This window comes from Acomys minous (assembly GCF_964271855.1).
Source record: "Acomys minous genome assembly, chromosome: 13".
NCBI lineage: Eukaryota > Metazoa > Chordata > Mammalia > Rodentia > Muridae > Acomys > Acomys minous.
The window spans coordinates 97,145,754-97,166,230 of NC_140495.1; the positions used below are offsets into that span (position 1 = coordinate 97,145,754).

A 20,477-nucleotide genomic window follows, 5' to 3' on the forward strand; every position below is an offset into this window, starting at 1 on the left:
TAGGCAGACAAAGTGAGCAAGGGGAGGGCTAGGGATGGGAGTCCCTTTCCTTAAAGATAGCACGTCTGTGTCTTCTATCTCCTTCATCTTTAGCATCTTCCAATCTTTCACGTATAGTATGTGTAACTTAACCTATTCTGGTGTTTACAGTGACTAGGCAGGAGAGAGAGTAATTTAAACAGTATTCGCCTTCCAGTTTTCTCTCCTGCTCCCTGAGTGTGTATAAGCCCAGAGTTAAATCTTGTTACACACCGTAGTGCAACAGTATCAATAGTGTGTGTGCACACAGGCCCGAGTAGACCTGTGCACTTATGTGCCTGTAAATGTGGAGACCAGAGGTCAACCTTTTACAGCGTTTGTCAGGAACTAGTCTTTCTGAGGCATTCTCTCACTGGGACTTGGGGTTCACCGGGTGGGCTAGGCTGGCCGGCCAACAAGTCCCAGGAACCAGCTTGTCTCTACCTCCCCAGTTCTGGGGTTACAGGTGCAGCTACCACACCTCGCTGTAGACATGCGTTCTGGGGTTCAAACTCAAGATTCCGATGGTTATGTGGCAGGTGCTCTACGTAGTCCCATGGCAGCTTCTTGTTCCTTCCCGCTGATGGCAGCTTGGTTTTGTTGTTGTTGTTGTTGTTTGTTTGTTTTAAAATAGAACAGGACCCTTTGCGCCCACTCCCCAGCTGTACCCCAGCTCTACCATGATCAGAGAAAGCCCAGCTCCCTGTCACGATCTGCTTTCATACCGACCTTGGCCCTAACCCTGACATAAGACGCACTTGCTGTTTGCTTACTTTTTATTGCCTCGGCTGGGACGGTCTGTACCGTGCTGAAGGATGCCTCCTCCCGACTCACATGGGAGTGCCCGGGTAAAGTTGTTTGGTGAAAGCTTTTGGGAGACGGTGGGATGCAGTGCCTGCGTGATCCAGTTGTGACACATGTTCCCTATCCTGGGGTATTTATTTATTAAAAAAAAATCTGAGCATCAGCAAATGTAATGGGTCACCTAATGTTAAATTATCCACTTATTCTAGATAAGCTTTCTTAGGTTGGATTTAAAAAAAAAAAAGACTTCGCTATGTTGGCAAAATGCAAAAAAATTGTCATTGCTGTGCTGGGCATCCAACTTGCTTCACAGACGAGGTGAATGCTCTGCCCATCCCACTCTGTTAACATCCTATTCAGGTTTCCTATGTATAAATTATACGTGGGGCATTCAGCTTTTTGTTGTACAGATTGGAAGCCAGGTAGCTTTACTTCATTTCCCCTCCACTCCCTTTAATTAACAGATAATGTTTATGTGGTGGTCACCTGTAAGTCTGGTGGAACTTGCTGGAAAGAGGTCAATGTTCTTTGTAGGCAGAGCAGCTTCTCAAGGATGCCAGAAAGTTCCATGGTGGGGAATGGTGGTGAGTGAGTAGTGAGGGCGGTGGGTATTCTGGGCGTTCGGTATGGGGATACGGTTTTTGATGGCTTTTTGTTTGTTCTTTAGTCATCTCATACATGGATGCAGTTTATTGTGAGCCTGCCAACCCTCAGCTCCTCTCTCATTCTCCGTAAGACATGCTCCTCACCACCGGCATCATAGTGTCATCCTCCCCACTTTCTTTCTTGTTATTCTTTTTTTTCCCCCCTCTGTGTAATAGCCCTGGCTGTCCTGGACTTGCTTTGTAGACCAGGCTGTCCTCGAACTCACCGAGATCCGCCTGCCTCTGCCTCCTGGGTGCTGGGATTTTAGGCGTGCACCAAGGCCCATCTTGCTCTCACTTTCTAAAGCAGTGAGTCCAGTTTTGTACTGCCTGCTGGAATGTGGCTGACCTCGTTGGCCTGAGGTCTTGTGCAGGTAACCCCAGCTGTAGTGAGCTCATGGGCTCGCTGGCCATGCCCTGTGTGGTTGACAGCATTTCATAGCGCTCTGCCCATCCCCCCCCCAGCTCTTACATTCTCATATGGATGATAGGTAAACAAGGCGTGTGAAAGGATGTGTCGGTGTGCACGTGTGCTGCTTGCACATGCTTGGTGCTGTTAATTGTATTGTTTCTTGGAGGTTTTGTCTTGTTTTTCGAGACAGGGTTTCTTGTGTATAGCCCTGGCTATCCTGGGACTCACTGAGTAGACCAGGCGGGCCTCAAACTCACAAAGAGCCTCCTGCCTCTGCCTCCTGAGTGCTGGGATTAAAGGTGTGCACCACCATACCCTGGCTCACTTCTTGGGAGTTTTAAAATCATGTTTTCACGTGTGCAGAACTGACTTTTCTATTAAGGCAGGTGTGTTGTGTAGGCCGGTTTCTTCAAAATAACAGTACGCTTTGCATGATGGGGAACATGCTCCTTCCTGTTGCATGGTAGGTGTGTGTAGTAATCTGGTGCCACTGACTCCGTCTGAAACACGAAACTGAGAAGCAGGAATTTTGCACTAAGAGGACCACTTGTTTTAGAAAACCACACACCAAAGATCACCAGGGCTGCAAGGCCCAGGAGGCAGTGGCACACACTCACTCAGACTCCGTGGTGTCGTAACTAAAGAGTCACTACCCAGCGTTTGCTTCTCTGAGAGAGACAAGCTTGGACTTGGGATTGCTTGCCACAGGAAGCTTGAAAGTGTAAGTCCAGTGTCTGGCATGCTTTCGAATCTTGGAACTTACTGTCTTCTAGCTCCCTGCCATCTCCGTATGATTTTTTTTTTTCTCTCCCAATTAGAAAGTTGACCCAGATGTCCTGGCTCAATCCTGGGGAGTTTGTCCTGGTCCTTTCAGATGAGCAGACTGTCTGTCTAAAAATCTTACCTATCTAAAGTCAGTCAGCCTGTCTCGTCTGACTGTCTATTTTCCATCTGTTTATCACTCAATCTATATGATCTCTTTTGTATGTATATGGTGTGTGTGTGTGTGCGCGCGCTCGCCTCAGATCGAAACTCAGGTCTGTGCCCTTGCCTTCTAGACCTTCTTTGTGGCAGGTGGCCTGTTAGCATCTAAGGATTCTGTTTTCTCTGCACCTCCCACCTCAGGTGAGCATGGGGAGTGCAGATGCCGGCTTTGTTTGACGAGCTTTAACTGAGGCTTGGCTCATCAACTCCGAACACTGTGGCTTTCCTGAAGGTTGGTCGTCAGTGACTGTCTCGGAAGCACCTCTGACCTGGTTTGCAGCGGATGGCTTTGAGTGTCCGTCTCTGGACAGCTTAGGCTATGAGTCACTTTTGTAATGAAGTGCTTCAAAATGGTTACTTTAATATGTTTTTTAAAAATGTCCAGACAGGAGCTAGGGAGATGGCTCAGTGAGTATAGTATCCCCAGGGTCCGTGTAAGTGCCAGGTAGACATGGTGGCCCGCTTGTATGTGGAGGCAGATGAGGTAGTCTGGCTGGCAAGACCGTCTGAATCGGTGAGCTCTGGGTTCAAGTGAGAGACCCAGCTTCGATATGTGATCACTCGATCAAGGAAGACACACAGTGTCAACCTCTGACCTCAGCATACATACATGTGCACTCACACCCACATACACCTCCACACATAACACACACACTCTGTGTGTCTGTCTGTCTGTCTGTCTGTCTCTCACACACATACACACACACAAAACCTAGTGTCAGCCTCTGACCTCAGCATACATACATATGCACTCACACGCACATACAGCTCCGCACATCTCTCTCTCTCTCTCTCTCTCTCTCTCTCTCTCTCTCTCTCTCTCTCTCTCTCTCTCTCACACACACACACACACACACACACACACACACACACACACCCAGGTGAGTAAATGACTGCAGCTCCATTGCTTGGCTAGGTTGGAGAACAGGAGGCAAGCTGAACTCCCGTAAGGTATTTTCAGAACTAAAAGGACAACAGATTGCCCCTTAGTTACCTTCCTAGGCAGAGTGTAATGTCCTGCCTCTTACTCTCATTTTACTATGGTACTGTGCTTGTGGTGTAGTTGATTTGTTGGACTTATTTGCCAGGTAAACATGTAAGGAAGGAACTTGGCCAGCAACTACTGCCTCTTTATCTCCTTCAGCGAGCCAGCCGGGGCTGCGCTGCAGCATGCTGGATGCAGGTTGCATCTGTGTAAGTGCCACACCACCACTGAGTTGTGGCAACACTGACTCTTCCTAAGAAGTACTTAGATGGTTGCAACTGTTCCAGTTTTCAAGGCTAAACAACCCTTCCTCCAGTTTATTATAAAACCTCCGAAGAATTAGGGTAAATGCATTTATAGGCGCTTGCATGAAATCTGGAGGTTCCTTTGGGATCTTAAGGATAAAGTATGTTGAGTTGTTCCCGTAGCTCCTTACACGTTAGATGCTTTAGAGGTGTGTGTGTGTGTGTGTGTGTGTGTGTGTGTGTGTGTGTGTGTACATGCGTGTGCTCCCATGCTGTTTGTGGTGCAGGCTATTTGCCCAAGCGGTGTTAGACTGCGTCCTCTCATCTTAGTGATTCCAACAGATCTGTGTTCTCCACCCAGCTGTGGAAACTAATGTCCTATGGCCAGATACTGGCCAGGGCAGTTTCTTTCTTTCTTTCTTTCTTTCTTTCTTTCTTTCTTTCTTTCTTTCCTTTCTTTCTTTCTTTCTTTCCTTTCTTTCTTTCCTTTCTTTCTTTCTTTTTAAAAAATCTATTTATTTTAATTTTATGTGCCTTGGTGTTTTGCCTGCATGCATGTCTGTGTGAGGATGTCAGATCTTGGAGTTACAGACAGTTGTGAGTGCAGGGCGGTTTCTTAGCCTTCAGGGAATCCCTGCTAGTTTGTCCCGGTTTCTCCCAGCCTCTGGTTTTTCCTGTCTCCCGCTACAGAGCTGCTGCCCTTCACCCCTCCCCTCCTCCAGTTTCTGGTTTCCCTTGTTAAGGATGTCAGGAGTTACAGTAGGGCCCACCCTAATGACCTCATCTCAACTTTATCTGCCGAGACTTTATTTCCAAATAAGGTCACCCTCACCACTCACTGGTACTTGGGAATTAGGACTTTGACCTATCTCTTCGGAGGGACACACTTCATCCCATAACTGGTAGTGGAATATGGAAATAATCCCGAGCAAGTGGGGTGGATAATGTAACACTGCTGGTGGGTTGGCCCAGCAGATCCTTCAGACACGTCACCTCAGGAAGTGGGACAAGGCTGAAAGCCTGGCTAGAATGCCGGGCAGCTTGGCCGAGTTCTTGGCCAAGTGGCTGCAGCTCTTGGTTTTTAGTCTTTGGGGCATAGTATTTATGGGATTCAGGACTACCTTCACCCATTGCTCCAGACAGCAAGCTTTCCAGGAAACCCTTGGGCCTCTGCTCTGTGTTACCTCTCCACCCCTAAATCTGGGATGCTGTACCCTCCCTCCAATGGAGAACACACACACACACACACACACACACACACACACACACACACACACACACACACACACACACACAGGAGACGCAGGGCCTCAAGGAGGTAATTTAGTCTGACCCTGTACCCTGGTGTCCAACCAGAAGAATACCTTCACGTGAACCCAGAAGTTTATCCTTGAGAGCAAGGATCAGTCTTCGTTCCTCCCCCTCAGGAAGACTAGAAAGAGCATCACAAACCTCCAGAACACCAGCTAGCTGTCTGTTAAGCCAGAGTCAGAGGGGTCGCTGTCTGTGGAAGTCAGTGCCCTGAAGCCACGCCTCTAGAGACTCAGAGCAAGCACAGGAAACAGCCATTGGCTGAAATGGATACCCAGGGCTGGATGGGTCAGTTAGGACAGTGTAGGATACTGTTTCAGCATGGTCTTTGTAACAACGTGGCAGAAGCTTCAGAAACGACTAACTGACTGACCAGAGTGGCCAGCAGTAGGGAGATGGCCACCACCACCAGTGCATTTGCAGGTGTGGGTGCCTGGAGACACCACCGTCAATTGCTTGCCCATCTGCCATCAGTATGGCTTCTTTTCAAGAATCTGATGCTTCCTGCACCTTGATCTTGCTTTTTGATCTTGGTCACTTCAGCCGAAGTTGCAGCAGCCAGCTCACAGCATGCCCTTGCTGTTGCTCAGATCCTGGGCGTGGTTAGGAGGCAAGATGGTAGAGTGATTCTGGGGGGCTGGCTCAGGTGTGGGGGGTGATGGTCTTGTGACACCTTCTCATCTCTTCACACCTCAGATGTTATCAGGGTTGGGCAGCTCTTCACACTGTAGTAGAACTTGGGTCAGTTTGAGCTGCCTTTCTGTGCCAGCTGGAAGGGCAGCAGCCAGCATCACCCTGCGAGGGGAGGGGTTCAGCTATCCGGGGGAGAAAGCTGATTTGGGAGGAACATCTTGTATTGTTAGGGACTAAAGCAGTAACCTCCCATCTGACTGGTTACCACAGCGGCAGGTGGGTCTGTATTTAAAGAACGAAAACTCCCTTTTCTCATACAGTAACTCAGCCACTCTGCGCCGTGGTTTTTGGGAGTTGAATCTGCAGCATGGTTTTTGAAACCTGGCCTGGGGAGTTGAATCAAAGTTAGACTGCAGTGGAAACTGTTACTCTAACGACATGCACATAGAACATTTTTTTTTTTTTAGCTTGTAAAGTATTGATAAGGTGGTGTTTGCCTTAAAGCATAGTAGAGATGACGCTCCAAGCACGGGCCAGCGTGTTGTGTGACTGTCAGGAGGGGGGATGTCATGCTGGAAGCCTGTGAAGTGTCACGGCGATTGGGAAGTAGGAACGTTTTCACATCTTACTATGTTATGAGATACGTGTCTCTTTTTCTGCCTGTTTGACGTGACTTGACATGTTATTACTGCATTTCTGGTAGAGGTGGCGTGTGGCCATGCATGCCTGTAGCCCCAGCGCTCGGCAGGCTGAGGCAGTGGGCGATCAGGATTTCAAGTCGAGCCCAGAGCCACGGGGTGGTGGACCAAAGGATCCACTTGCTTCTTAGACACAGCTCTGTTTTTAAGAGTCTAGCAATGCCACCATTTGATGTGGTACATGAACAGTTTTGTTCAGATAAAATAAAATTTTTCTATCAAATATGTACGGGTCAGTGGCTTTTAGTATCGTTCCAGTTAGCTTTAAGTGTTTGGAGTCACCCTGAGGAGGGAGTCTTGAGTGAGGAATTGCCCAGATCGGAGCAGCCTGTTGACAAGTGTGTGTGTGTGTGTGTGTGTGTGTGTGTGTGAGAGAGAGAGAGAGAGAGAGAGAGAGAGAGAGAGAGAGAGAGAGAGAGAGAGGGAGAGAGAGACAGACAGACAGACAGATAGACAGACTTGGCGGGCGCAGCCCACTGTAGGCAGCTTCATTTCCTGACAGGTGGTCCTGGGTACTTCCTGTAGTCTCTTCACTTCCTGCTTGAGCTCCTGCTCTGACTCCCCTCACTGTTAGCATAGGACCAAGAACTTTAAGTAAAGCAAGCCCTTTCCTCCCCTGAGCTGTTTTTGATCAGGGTGTTTTATCACAGCAATAAAGAAGGAATTAGAAAAAATAAAATGACAGTTTTTAATTAGCAAGTGTGCTGGAATAGTTTTATGTCAGCTTGACACAAACTGAAGTCATCTGAGAGGAGGGAACCTCAATTAAGAAAATGTTTCCATGAGATCGGGTTGCATTCTCCTCCTCTTCCTCCTCCTCCTCCTCCTCTTCTTCCTCCTTTTCTTTTGGTTTTTCGAGACAGAGTTTCTCTGTGTAGCCGTGGCTATCTGGGACTTGCTTTTGTAGGCCAGGCTGGCCTCAAGCTGCCTCTGCCTCCCAAGTGCTGGGATTAAAGGCATGTGCCACCACCACTTGGCCAGGTTGCATTTTCTTAATTAGTGATTTGGGGAGGGGGAGGGAGGGCAGCCCATTGTGGCTGGGGCCATCCCTGGGCTGGTGGTCCAGGGTGCTATATAAGCCATGCGGATCAAGCCTGTAAGCAGCACCCTCCATGGCCTCTGCAGCAGCTTCTGCCTCCAGGTTCCTGCCCTGTTTGAGTTCCCAACTTTCTCTGATGATGAACAGTTTCACAGGGAAATGTAAGCCAAATAAGCCCTTTGGTCTTGAGGTTTCATCACCACAATAGAAACCCTAACTAAGACTGCATTGTGACACTTCCACACACCTGTCTGAAATGCATTCACATAATACTCACCTTTTATTTTCCCGTCAGCGGATGCATTCATTCCCCACTAGTCCTCAGTCTGCATTCAGGTCTTCCGGGTTTTTTATTTATTTGTTTGCTTTTGGTTTTTCTTGAGACAGCATTTCTCTGTATAACGGCTCTAGCTGTCCTGGAACTCGCTCTGTACACCACGCTGGCCTGGAACTTACAGAGATCCGCTTGCCTCTGAATGCTGGGATTAAAGGCGTGGGACATCGTGCCCAGTTTATTTTTATTTCGAGGGAAGGGGAGAGGCAGCGCAGGAGCGCTGAACCAGCCCTCCAGCCCCTCACTAGACCAGCCCATCCTGTAGTCTGCCTTTCTGTTTGCTTAACTTGACTGAAGAAGCGTGCTTCTCTTCTGTAGCTTCTTTGATTCTGCACTGTTTCTTCGGTTGCTTCGTGATGTGTTTAGCCGTGTTTCTTAGGACTCCATTGTCTATTATTTCTTTTGAAGCTGCTGTTTCTGTTCTGACAAGGTATTTGAGGTGTCATGGTATTTCATGCGTCCATAGAAGTTATTTCTTGGTGTACAGGGCAAGATTGTTCCAGGCAGATATCCAGAGTGCACTTGGTACCCTGGAGAGAATCAGAGTACTTAGTTTTTCAGAACACCTGGACCATTCGACACTGCCAGCTGCATTACATCCAGAATTCCCATAAGTCTTTGTTCTTGTCAAAATTTGATGTTTATTAAATGTCTTAATTTTCACTAATCTAGCATGTGCAGGTAGTGGCCTTAATGTGCACTTTCTTCCTTGCTTGTGAGGATTGTTGTGACTGTATGTTTGGTCATTCCGACAGTTGGCACTGCAGCCTCCTTGCATCATTTTCCTTTTGGAATCTCGTTAGTGTAGTATCTTCCTTCCCCTAGGAAGGTGGGTGGGGGCCACGCCCTGGGGAAGTGACTAGGGTTTCCTACCCTTGCTCACACCCTACCCCCAGGAAGATGACCCCTTGATTCTGATTCTGGGGGCCTGTCCCTAGTGTTCCCTCTGAATTTTAATTTCCTTAAATCAACTTAGATCCCCCTGCTTCTGGCTCCTCGACATTCCCTCTTCTGCTAGGTCATTAAGTCTTCTGTCATTGCTGCTGTAAACACCCCAGTTCTTTTATCTGGAAGGTTAGATCTAGATCTTTCTTTCCTACTGACAGTTTTATCACTTGGTAGTGTTTTTTTGTTTTTTTGTTTGTTTGTTTTTTGTTTTTTTTTGTTTTTTGTTTTGTTTTTTTCTTTTGTTTTTTGTGCTTGATTTTTCTGATTTTTGTCATTCCTGAGTGAATGGTAAACCCTGTGCGTGTTCTGAAGTCACTGCTGGTCATACCACACCACCTCCTCTGTTGGGCATCCGGTTAAGGCTGGATCTGTGGAAGCAGCAGCTAAGCCAGCTGCTGTAGCTTGCTGGGATTATTTCTTTCTTTGTCCCTGCAGACTGTAGATTCTTGTGCTGCCCGTGTTCAGGGCCTGTGGCACTCACTCTCCTAGTCCTCAGCTTCCGCCTTCTAAGCCCTGGGGGGAGGGGTGGGGCTCTGCTCCTGGCCTGCAGTGTCTGGGGAGAGCTGTGGATCATGGTGGGCACACTGTCAAGGCTGAGTTGGCTTCTCAGTTCCTCAGGACTGGTAGTAGGTGCGCCCCCGAAAACAGCCTTTTTTGTGCATCTTCCTCTTTCCTGCCAAAACTGTGCCTCAAAGCTCGTGTGTCTTCGGCCGGAGAGAGGTACCTGCTTGGCCCTCAGGTAGTTCTATGCCCAGGTCATAGGGATGGCACTACAGGTCAACCTCAAGCAGAGAGTCCTTGTGTCCCCTGGAGTCAACCGTTGTTCTTTTTCCTGTTTGTGCAGATTTGCTTGGGTTTGGTGTGGTATCCTAGGGCAGGTGGCCTTTTATGACTGACTTTTGTCCTTGGTGTTGTAGCATAGGTCCTGACCTCACACAGATGGGCACTTAGGTAGTTTCTACTTCTTGGCCTTTGTGAATGATGCTACTGTGAACGCTTGTGAGTTTTGTGTGGAAACATTTTTATTTTTCTAAGAAAACTGAGGTACTGTGGCGATTTGTGTATTTTCTGTGTGTGTAATCATGGCCCACCTTATTTATTTTATTTTATTTTATTTTATTTACCTATTAAGATGGAGTCTCACTATATGACCCTGCCTGGCCTGGAACTTGGCACTGTACACCTGGCTGGCCTCTACTTCACAGATCCACCTGCCTCTTCCTCCTGAGGGCTGAGTTTAGAAGTGTGTGCCACCAGGCCCCAGATCCACCTTATTTTTTGAAACAAAGTCAGAGTCTCTCTCTCTCCCCGCTTCCTCTTTCCCCCTCCTTCTCCTCTCTCCACCCTCCCTCCCCTCCTCTTCTCTCTCTCTCTCCTGCCCTCTCCTCCCTCTCCTCTCTCCACTGTCCCCTGTCTCCCTGTCCCCCGTTCCTCCCATCCCCCTGCCCCCCCACCCCAGCAAGCATTTTACCAGCTGAGCTATCTCCCCAGCCCAACCAGATTATTTAATTGTGTCCTGACACCACCTCAGAGGGAGGTGACATTTTTTTCACTGAATAAGGGAGAAAACAATGCCTTGAAGCAGACATGAGCCCACTGGAGCCACACAGAAGTGGCCACGTAGCTACCTTGTGAAGCAGGTAGCCCGACTGGGGTTTCACACTGAATGTGAACCTCCCACTCAGTGTGGTCTGTTTGTCACCAAACTGTTAGACCAGTGTAGTGCATAGGTTTATGATAGACCCACGCAGGTAAGCAAGGGTCTCATCTGGAGTCACTCATGAATTTGAGGGTGTTTGAGTTCGTATGGTAGGGTGAGATGTACGTGCAGAGCTGGGTTCTTTCCACATACTGCAGCGTGTGCGCAGGAGACGATGCTCCTGTCCCGGCTGTGGAGGTGGTAGGGATACTAGCCTTTCTCTATAATTCTTTGATGTGCACCCTTGGGCTGGTAAAATTTGCTGTTAGGTTCCTTTTAGTCTCAAGATCTCGGAGTTCTCGTTAACTGGGAAGCAAACATAGGCATTGTTTGTCTTCCTGTCCTACAGTCCTATAACCGTGGCTTGGGAGAGAGTTGGAAGTGTCTGTCTGTCTGTCTCTGTCTGTCTCTCTGTCTCTGTCTCTGTCTCTCTATTTCTCTCTCTCTTTCTCTCTCTCTCTCTCTCTCTGTCTTTCTCCTGGGATAGAGTTAAGAAATACTTTTATTTGTCAATTGCTTCTGCAGCAGACTAGTGTGCAGGACGGGGAGGGAGCATACGCAGCTGGTACAGACAGGTGAGGCATTGTGATCCTCCCCTTGAGTATTGCATTAGAATGGCGGTGTGCCTGGCTTGTGTTTGGTGTCTGTGACACTCTCCTTAAACAGCTTTCTGCAGAAAAGTGGTTTGTGTTGATAAACCTATTGGTCTAACCAGCATGTAAGCTAATCCCATAAGCCCCGCCAGCTGTCGGTCTCGAGGGATCCTATTAAATTCTCAGCATCTGCCAGGGCAGTCAGTAAGTGCAAGTTGCACCCTGCAAATGATGGTTTAGAAAGAATGGGCATTTTAATTTTAACCCGGTTGCCTGCCGACACACTTGCCGGGTGGTTCCTGCTGCCCCCAAAAGTATGCTGTTCAAACTAAGATTTTTCTAGATTTGGTATTATTGTTAATCTTTTGAGGCAAAGTCAGACTCTGTAGCTCAGGATAGCCAGGAACTCACTCTATGTAGCCCAGGCTCGCCTCAAACTCAGTCCCTTCCCCAGTTCCCCAACTGCTGAGCAAGACTTTAAGCTGTTTTGGATTTAGGTGGCTCAGAGAATACGGGGGCATGCTGCCAGGACTGAGAATCTGATCTGACCCCTGGTACCCACAAGATGGGCACAGTTTGTCCTCTGACCTGTACATACTTGATAATAGGTCACAAGTGCTCCCCTCTAGAGACCTCCAAAAGTTAAAATTTTATCATTAGTGGCTAGGCAACAGGATAGCAGTTTAAAATGTATGATGATGATAAGGAGGAGGCGCAGTGATGGGTGTATGTATGTCTGTGTACCACTTGTGTGTCTGATGTGTTCAGAAGTCGTTGGACACCCTGCAACTGGAGTTACAAATGGTCCTCCGAACCCAGGTCCTCGGAAAAAGCTACCAGAGCTCTTAACCACTGAACTATCTCTCCAGTCCCAGAATAATAATAATTTTAAATAATTAGAATAGTATATAAAAAAAAAATACTAAATTTAAATTGCAGTTGTAAATGGATCCTGCCTGGACTCCTAAGCACTTGACACTTCATGACTCTCAGTTACTAAGAAGAATCGCTAGCCAGTGTCAAGGTAATACTCTTAAGTCAGTGCACTGAGTCCTGCTGGTCCACACTTGAACAGTGCCTGATGATGGGCCTTCCCTGGCCCTGAGGCCAAGGACATGTCCTCCTGTACTTTAAGGCTCTGGGGAAACGCTCTGCTTTTTACTGGGTCCAGCATGTGTTATATATCAACCCACTCGGTTCTGGTTCGTTCAGGCTCTCAGGATTACCAGCCGTGAATGCTACGGTAGTAGCTGGTCCTCATTCACCGGAATACCGCTGGTGACAGCGTGAGATGCTAGCCAGTCACCGTGGGCTCTACGTCAAATCTCTGCGGTGGTAACTCTGGAAAGTCCCATCCACGGATCGCTCCGTGCTCGCTTTCCCCAAGGAGTTGATGCACCTCTCCCTTTCCTTAGTGTTCATCTTCTGTCATACCGGGGTTATTTCGGGTAGGATAGGAAAAGGGTGATGGCGAGAGATTGTATGGTCCGTTCTCACACTGACAGGCAGTGCTGGGTCCCTGGTGGGAGAGACCACTGTGTTTGTGCAGACACTAGACCGTGACTGGATTACTCAGCTGCCCTCTTTTCTAAGCGGCGAGGTTCATACGGGGATGAAAGTGGAGTAGTGTGCGTTTTTAATTTTCGTTTTAATCTTCAGTTCTACAAACACACACACACACACACACACACACACACACACACACACAAATTCAATAAAGATTTTCTTCCTCAAGTCGCCGATGTGCTTGTTTACATTTAGATTTGAGAAGTCCCCACAGTGATGGATAAACCTTGATCTGTTTGTTCAGCTTGGAGACTCAGGTTTGATTTTTTTTTTTTTTAAGCCGAGACAGCGCTCAGGGGCACTGAGGTTTTCGAGCATTTCAGATACCTGGGGAAATAGTTGATGTCACCCGAGGATGAGATTTCACAAGGAACCTGATTCGTCTCCCTCTGTCAACCTGTTGGTGTCTTGGGACTCAGTGCCCCAGCTTGGGCTTTGTTCTCCCATCTGCTTTCAGCCTGCCTCCTTTCTGACCTCTCGTAGGGAATGCATTCCAAAGATGGCCGGGTACAGATTAGATACAGGGGCCTGTTTGAAGATTGGGGTGTAAGAACAGAAACAGACTGAGGCTGATGTGGTGAAGTTGATGCCCCACGCTGTGGGTGGAAAGCCTGCTGGATTAGATGGAATCAGGCTGTTCTATGGCGTGTGGCTTCTGTATGTAGTGACCAGGCTTCCCCGCACACACAAGGTACCGTCAGGGTTGAGTGCCGGGTCAGACTTTCTCAAAGCACTGTTCTCAGAGGCAGTGTCGAATACATCTTACCTGTTGTCTTCAGTTGTGAACTCCTTCTTAGCCTGTGCCAATCAGACAGCCCCAACTTGAACTTAGAGCAGCCGAGGAACCTTAGCTGAAGGGCGCGTACCATAAATTCCATAAGCTCCGGTAGCCCCACCGGGCTTTTGAGACAAGGTAGCTGAAACTGCCTTTCGAACCCATCATAATCCTGCTTCAGCCCCACCCCCCAAATGCTGGGGTTACAGGTATTCACCAGGACACCCCGCTTCCGAGTAGTCTTCAGCAGGCTAATCCTTCACTGTAAAGCGGGGTTTCAGTGTAGCATTTTCTACTCAAGGGCTTTGCCGGGCAATAAATGACTACTCTGAAGTGGTGGCTGCTTGTGTCTGCACAGACCCAGCTTCCCACCCCAGTGGCGCGTCAGGAACAGCCAAGCCCTCTCTCTCTCCACCCTCTGCTTACATCATCTTAAAAACTTGCTCTTTTGCCCGGGAAAAAACTGTGTAGAAAACAGAGTCCCCATAGAACACACTTTGTTAATTGTCCTTTTTTTTTTTAATTAAAAGAAGAGGCACGGTTTCGGCGGCTGCTAGTCTGTTCAGAGCTGATGCCAGTCCCCACTCGTTGGCAACCACAAATCCTTCATCTATCTTCAGAGCTCTTGTTTACGAGGCATTCAGTCTGCCATCCCCTTAACTTGATAATGAAACGATGAGGCAGAGGCGCTAAATAGATGGAGCCTGAAGGTCGGTTGGTCTTCAGTGTCACAAGTATTCAGTGTCGGAAGCATCATGAGCCGGAAGGCTCTCATTGTCCCCGTAGGCCACAGGCAAAGGAGGAGGTGCCCAGCCCAGCCTGGGTGGCGCCTCCTTTACTGCTGTGGTGAAGCTATGGTTAGGACAGTGAGACTCGGACTAGGTTGATCAGAACCAGAAGAGCAAGTCGCTTGGGTAGATGGTGAGCCTAGACCTCTAGACTAGGTATGTAAATACTTGGGATTCTTGTCTCACACGTGACTGGGAGATCTTGAGGTTTCTGAACCTGGAAGCGTAGATACTGATTTAAAAGACAAATGTTGAATTCTCAGCTATTTTCCTTGGCTGTAGCAGAGAGAATGAGATCCTCCCAAAAGCCAGTGAAGTTAGAGGCACGCAAGGGAACCCCGGAGGGTCTTGGGGTCTGCTCCTGGTGTCCTCTGCTGCCCGCGGACTTGAGCTAGTTGATACTCCTAGACTGCTAACCATAGTGGCTTTTCCTGGGAACTTGGGTGCTGACCTGTCTCTAGCTGTGCATCTTCTGTGTAGTTCAGGATTTCAGTCAGAGCATTACAAGCATATATGGCAGAAATGCTTTAGGGTCATTGGGAGGGTGATGAGCTAGGGTCATGCCTGCCACTGAGGGTTGGGGAGGGGGGGGACGTACTGGGGAGGCTGGTATCTGTCTAGGTAGCCGTGGGAGTGGAGTGGCTGTGGGGCCTTTAATGGTAAAGGTGGTGAGAGTGGAGTGTCAAGCAACTTCTTTCTTCCTGTCCTTCTGGCTGTCTGGTGTCAGCAGGGGCGTGGGTTTTATGCTGCCGCTTTCTCTCCCTGGACTTGGCCGTGTTCTCCCTACTTGTAAACGCCAACAATAAAATTAAAATATCTATTTAAAATAATAAAGGAAGGGGCTGGAGAGATGGCTCAGCAGTTAAGAGCACTGGCAGCTCTTCTCCCCGGATCTTGGTTTGATTCCCAGCACCCACACAGTAGCCTACAGTAGCCGATGATTCTTGTCCCCGGGGAGCTAATAACACTGCCTCCCAGCTCCCATGGGTGCGCTGCGCACACATGGTGCAGACATCCACACAGGCCCATCCATGCACATAAACATCCCAAAGTTAACTAGCAAACCTAAAGGACTGTATGTGGAATAAACACACCAGAATGCTGGTGTCTTTTCCTTTGAGTCTGATTCTTTCTAAAAGGGGTCTTCCTGGAGTGGTTCATGTTTTATTAAAAGCTTTTGGGGGGATGGAGAGGTGACCCTCGGAAGAGTGTTGTCACCCACTGCGTTATGCCTGGCCTCTTTTGGTGGTGTCCTTCCAGTGGGTTTTCAACCTGGTGATGCCTGCCTTGGCGATCACCCCACCTTGAGGGCTCGGTGCCTCTCTGTAACAGCTCTGTGGACACACGGATGCGCTGGGGTTCATTCAAGGCCGTGGCATTTAGGGAGTGCTCACTGGTCAGGGGTGGTCCTGTCCGTCAGGAGGGGCTTTGGCTTTGCGTGTTCATGTTCTGATGGTGAAGTGCTTCATGAAATCCAGTTTTTGATAATTTGGCCTGCCACTTTTTAAGAAGCATCACACAGCTGGGCATGGTGGCATACACCTGTAGTCCCAGCACTCAGGAAGGCAGAGGCAGGCACAAAGTCCAGGTCAGCCAGGGCTACACAGAGAAGCCCTATCTCAGAATTTTAAAACAGGCTCATCCATAGTGCGCAGAGGCCCTTGGACTCGTCGTGAAGTTGTACCTCATGTCCCTTCTGAATTCTGCTCTGTGTGTGCGGGTATGGTGGCTCACAGATAAAAACTGCTCTCGTTAAAACTAGGCACCTCTAGAAGGAGGAGCTGTGCTGCATTCAGGAAGTGCTCCACGTCCTCACCCCATGTTTTTTGTTTTGTTCTTTCAATTTTTCCAAACAGCAAGCCAGGGCTGAGCAGGAAGAAGAGTTCATCAGCAACACTTTATTCAAGAAAATCCAGGCCTTGCAGAAGGAGAAGGAGACCCTCGCCGTCAACTACGAGAAGGAAGAGGAATTTCTCACCAATGAGCTCTCTCGGAAACTGATGCAGGTAAGCTGCTCTCTTCTTCTGCCTTCCTCTCCTGCCCCGGGAAAGATGGCTATATATAAGAGTGTTTCGTTTCACGTGTGCTGATGGATGCACTTGTCCACCTGGGTCCTGTGAGGTTTAAAAATACTGGGATTTAGACCTTTGAGATGGTGGCTCCACTCAGGAAGGGCGGTGGCGTGTTGCTTGAGCCTTCGAGAGATGGCTGATGGGCACCAGCTAAGAAAGCACAGGTGAGGCCGCTGCACGCTGGTAGCGTTGTAGAAACACGGGGCTTAGCATCATCAAGTGGAAGACTCCTTGCTGCTTGGCTCGCTCTATGGAGTCTGCAGTTGAGTCACAGATGTCTGCACAGCACAGTCACAGGTGGGTCTTCTGCATTCACATTTGTGTCTCTGAAGGGAGGGCGTGCTCTTAACGGGCGAGCAGTGAGGGGATCGGATCGCACCATCTCTGTAGTCGTTGGAGCGAAGCCAGGCACAAAGCACATTGGAGGGTTTTGGGTCTGTTGGGAGTTCATTCATCTTCTTGCCTATTTGATCTGAAAAATACAACTAAAACCCTCTGGCAGTAGTTCTCAACCTGCGGGTCACGACCCTTTCACAGAGCCTCCCCCGCCCCCAGACCACCGGAAATATCAGATATTTACATCATGATTCCTAACTAGCAAAATAACAGTTACGGAGTAGCAACGAAAATAATTTTATGGTTAGGGGGCACCACAACATTGAGGAGTCGCAGTATTAGGAAGGTTGAGAACCCACTGCTCTATGGCGATAGTTTGTATGTTAATTCCTATTAAATAGAAGATAAATAAGATACCGAGATAGGGGGGGCTGTTCCTAAGGAGACCATCTTCGCCCGCGCTGCGACATCATTGAAGGGAGCATGTGCTTGCATTTTCTGTTCACCAGCGTCACGCGCAGGTCGCGTTCATTACACGGGAGAAGGAGTGCTGTAGTGAGCTTCTTTATAAGAAGATACAGGTGGCTTGCCACACTATGCTGGGCTCTTACCTCCTCACACAGAGGCCTCTCCAGGAAGCTTTGGTGTGTAGAAGTTTTAGCGTTAAGATCATTCATCCCCGGAAACTGCCTTTCTCGATTTTTCTCTTCCTGGTCATTGACTAAAGGCAGGGCTGGAGCTTATATGGAATTTGATTCCAGTAGTGGCTGTTGTATGAGACAGGGATGGTCATTAGCAGGGGCTCCTAGCAGAATTTTAAAAAAAATTATTCATTTTCATTGTGATTTAGAGAGAAGAGGGAGGAGGTTAATTTGGCTCGCTGTGGCCCGTGACACCAGTGGATGGCTTTTTCTGCATGATGTTTTGGAAGTGCAGGGACACAACCACAGCTTGTGTTTACCCATGTCCATCCGTTGTCCTCATTTGTAATGACACAAGAAGCCTCTTTCTTATTGAACTCACGTTACTGTTACTATTTGGCTGAACTGTTTTTTAAAAAAAAAAAACCATTAGAGGGGCTGGAGAGATGGCTCAGCAGTTAAGGGCACTGACTGCTCTTCCAGAGGTTCTGAGTTCAATTCCCAGCAACCACATGGTGGCTCACAACCATCTATAATGTGATCTGATGCCCTCTTCTGACCTGTAGGTGTGCATGGAAGCAGAACACTGTAAACATAATAATAAATAACTTTAAAAAATTTAGAATCTAGCAAGGAGATTAATTTTCACTGTAAAGACTCATCTCTGAAGCCAGGTGCTGTGGCATATGCCATTAATCCCAGCACTTGGGGAGGAGGCAGATGGATCTCTGAATTCGAGGCCAGCCTGGTCTACAAAGTGATCCAGGACAGCCAAGATAACATAGAGAAACCCTGTCTCTAAAACAAAAAACAAAACAAAAAATTCATCACTGGGGTGAGAAGTTGTATTGTTTGTAATTGACCTCCCAGTCACCTGTCACGGTCCACTGCTTTTCCAGTGACAGTAATGCCCTTTCAAATAAGATATGGAAAAAGTGAAAATACGTAAGAGCCATGGGAAGCAGTGATTGTGGGACTCCAGGTACAAGATGGCTTGGGTACCACACGTGATCTCCCAGTGTTCTGTAAATTCAGCTGGAGAATTGTATGGGTTATTTCCATAATCCTTAAAATCTAAATATGCAGATAATACGAACCTAAATCCATACCCCTGATTTTTCTTTCTAAAGAGAATAGTGTTGAACTGTATAACAAACTAAACTGAACCCTCCCCTCCCAAAGTAGTACGCAGTCTGAGACTTCGTCCACTCTCTGTCACAGTGCAGTCAGTGCCAATATTCAGCCCACTCTGCTTTCTCCCTGAGGGTGCAAGCCCCTTCACACGCCCACCGCCACGCCCTTCAGTGTGATGGACACATCCCTTCCAACCACCAGCCAGGCATTTCATCACAGCAGATGCCCTGGAGGCTTCATAGCTATAAGAAATGGCCGCCTTTGGGTTGATCTCACCCTCCAGGCTCTTACTGTCTCTCTCCTTAGTGGATTTAGCCCGTCCTTTGTCGAGCACTCAAACTCAGAACCTCCCAGTGTGGAAATCCTTTTTGCATCTGGAAGATTTTTAGAGTTAATTATTGCCAATGGGCTTTTCCAACTGTGTAATTACTTTAATATGGCTTTCTAGATGTTCGCTTCTGTTTACAGTGCTTTGAAATAAAAGGCCTGCTGACAGAGACTGTGCTGTAGGTGCTGCTGACAGACCCGTGGAATTGACCTGTTCTCTATGACAGGCCTTAGCATGTTCCACCCAAAGGCCAGTGGACACCTACTTATAGGACAGTGTGGCTTCTCTAAAGTGACTGGTCATTTTTAAGTATATATTTCAGAGGGATCCCTGAGACCAAAGAGATGTAAGTGCTAGTTTTTAACTCTTATTTTATTTGGGTTCCTTAAGCCTCTTTCTACCTTCTCTACCCCAACCCCTTCCAGCACCCCCAACACCAGGTAGGAAAGAGAAGGCTAGTGGAGAAATGGGTGGGGACGGAGTTCTCTTTAGCTGCTTCCTGCTGTTTGGGGTCCTTGGGTCCCTTGGAGCAAATCCAATCTTCAGTTTAGGGTAGCTCCAACTTCTCATGAAACCGCGTCAACAGCAGGGAGTGCGGCAGCCGCCACCTTTTGTGGAGATCCCTGTCTCTCTGGGTTCTTGGTATTTATTCTCTCTCCAGAGTCCTCAGAAAGAGTGACCTAAAATAGTAATAACAAGGTGGGGAGGATACAGCTCTGCAGCCCCTCAGAACGCATCGTCATTGTTTGTAGTTAAAGTGTGTTTGTTGTTTTTGTCAGGTCAGACTTTGACGTGAGAGGCACGTGTTTTAGAAAAAAGAAGTCTCAAAGGCAGCTCTTCAGAATGTTGGCAGTAACCCTGCTGCGTGCTGGGCACGCACACTATTAATTATTTATTAATTTATCACTATTTATCGATAGTTCCCCCAGTTCACGGATCTCCAGCCTCATCCTTTCAAGTGCTGGGATCCCAGGCGTGCACCACAGGCATGCTAGGTGGTTATCTTTATTGTTTGCGTGTGCCTTTTCCATTTCTGTAACTAGACACTTGTTAGGTGGGCTTTTAGAATTCTGTCAGCTGGAGCCCTATTGCCTTTTGAGAACTCCTCCTGTCCGTCTGACATCAGCCCTCAGGCTTGGCTGTCCTGTTCAGGTGTTGCATCGAGGCCCCACAGGCAGGCTTGTTCCTGGGCGAAGGAAGGCGCTCACTTGCTCCCATCATTAAGAACTAGTGTAATCAAAATGCCCGGCGGGGATTCACTCCATGCTCATCCTCAGTTGCTAAAAAACAAAATTCCTAATGGCCCTGGTTGCCCACTACGGCTTTTCAGTGCTAACTTGGCCTGGCTTTGGCAGCTGGACATTCCCCACTGGACTTGATGCACACCGGATGCATCAGGTTCATTTCCTGTGTGTGCGCGAGTGCATGCCTGCCTGTGTATCCCCCTGTTTCTGGTTGTTTCTGTCACTCCTCTCTGTAAATATAGCTAC

General features: G+C 48.2%; 1 protein-coding gene across 1 annotated transcript in view; it reads left to right on the top strand.

The window, feature by feature from the left end:
• Positions 1 to 20,477, top strand: part of CCDC6 (coiled-coil domain containing 6) — a 96,499-nt gene that overhangs the window by 28,177 nt on the left and 47,845 nt on the right. Inside the window, exon 2 of the mRNA XM_084753983.1 lies at positions 16,333 to 16,482. Within this exon, the coding sequence (XP_084610109.1) occupies positions 16,333 to 16,482 (150 nt within the window). The remainder of the gene's footprint in view (positions 1 to 16,332; positions 16,483 to 20,477) is intronic.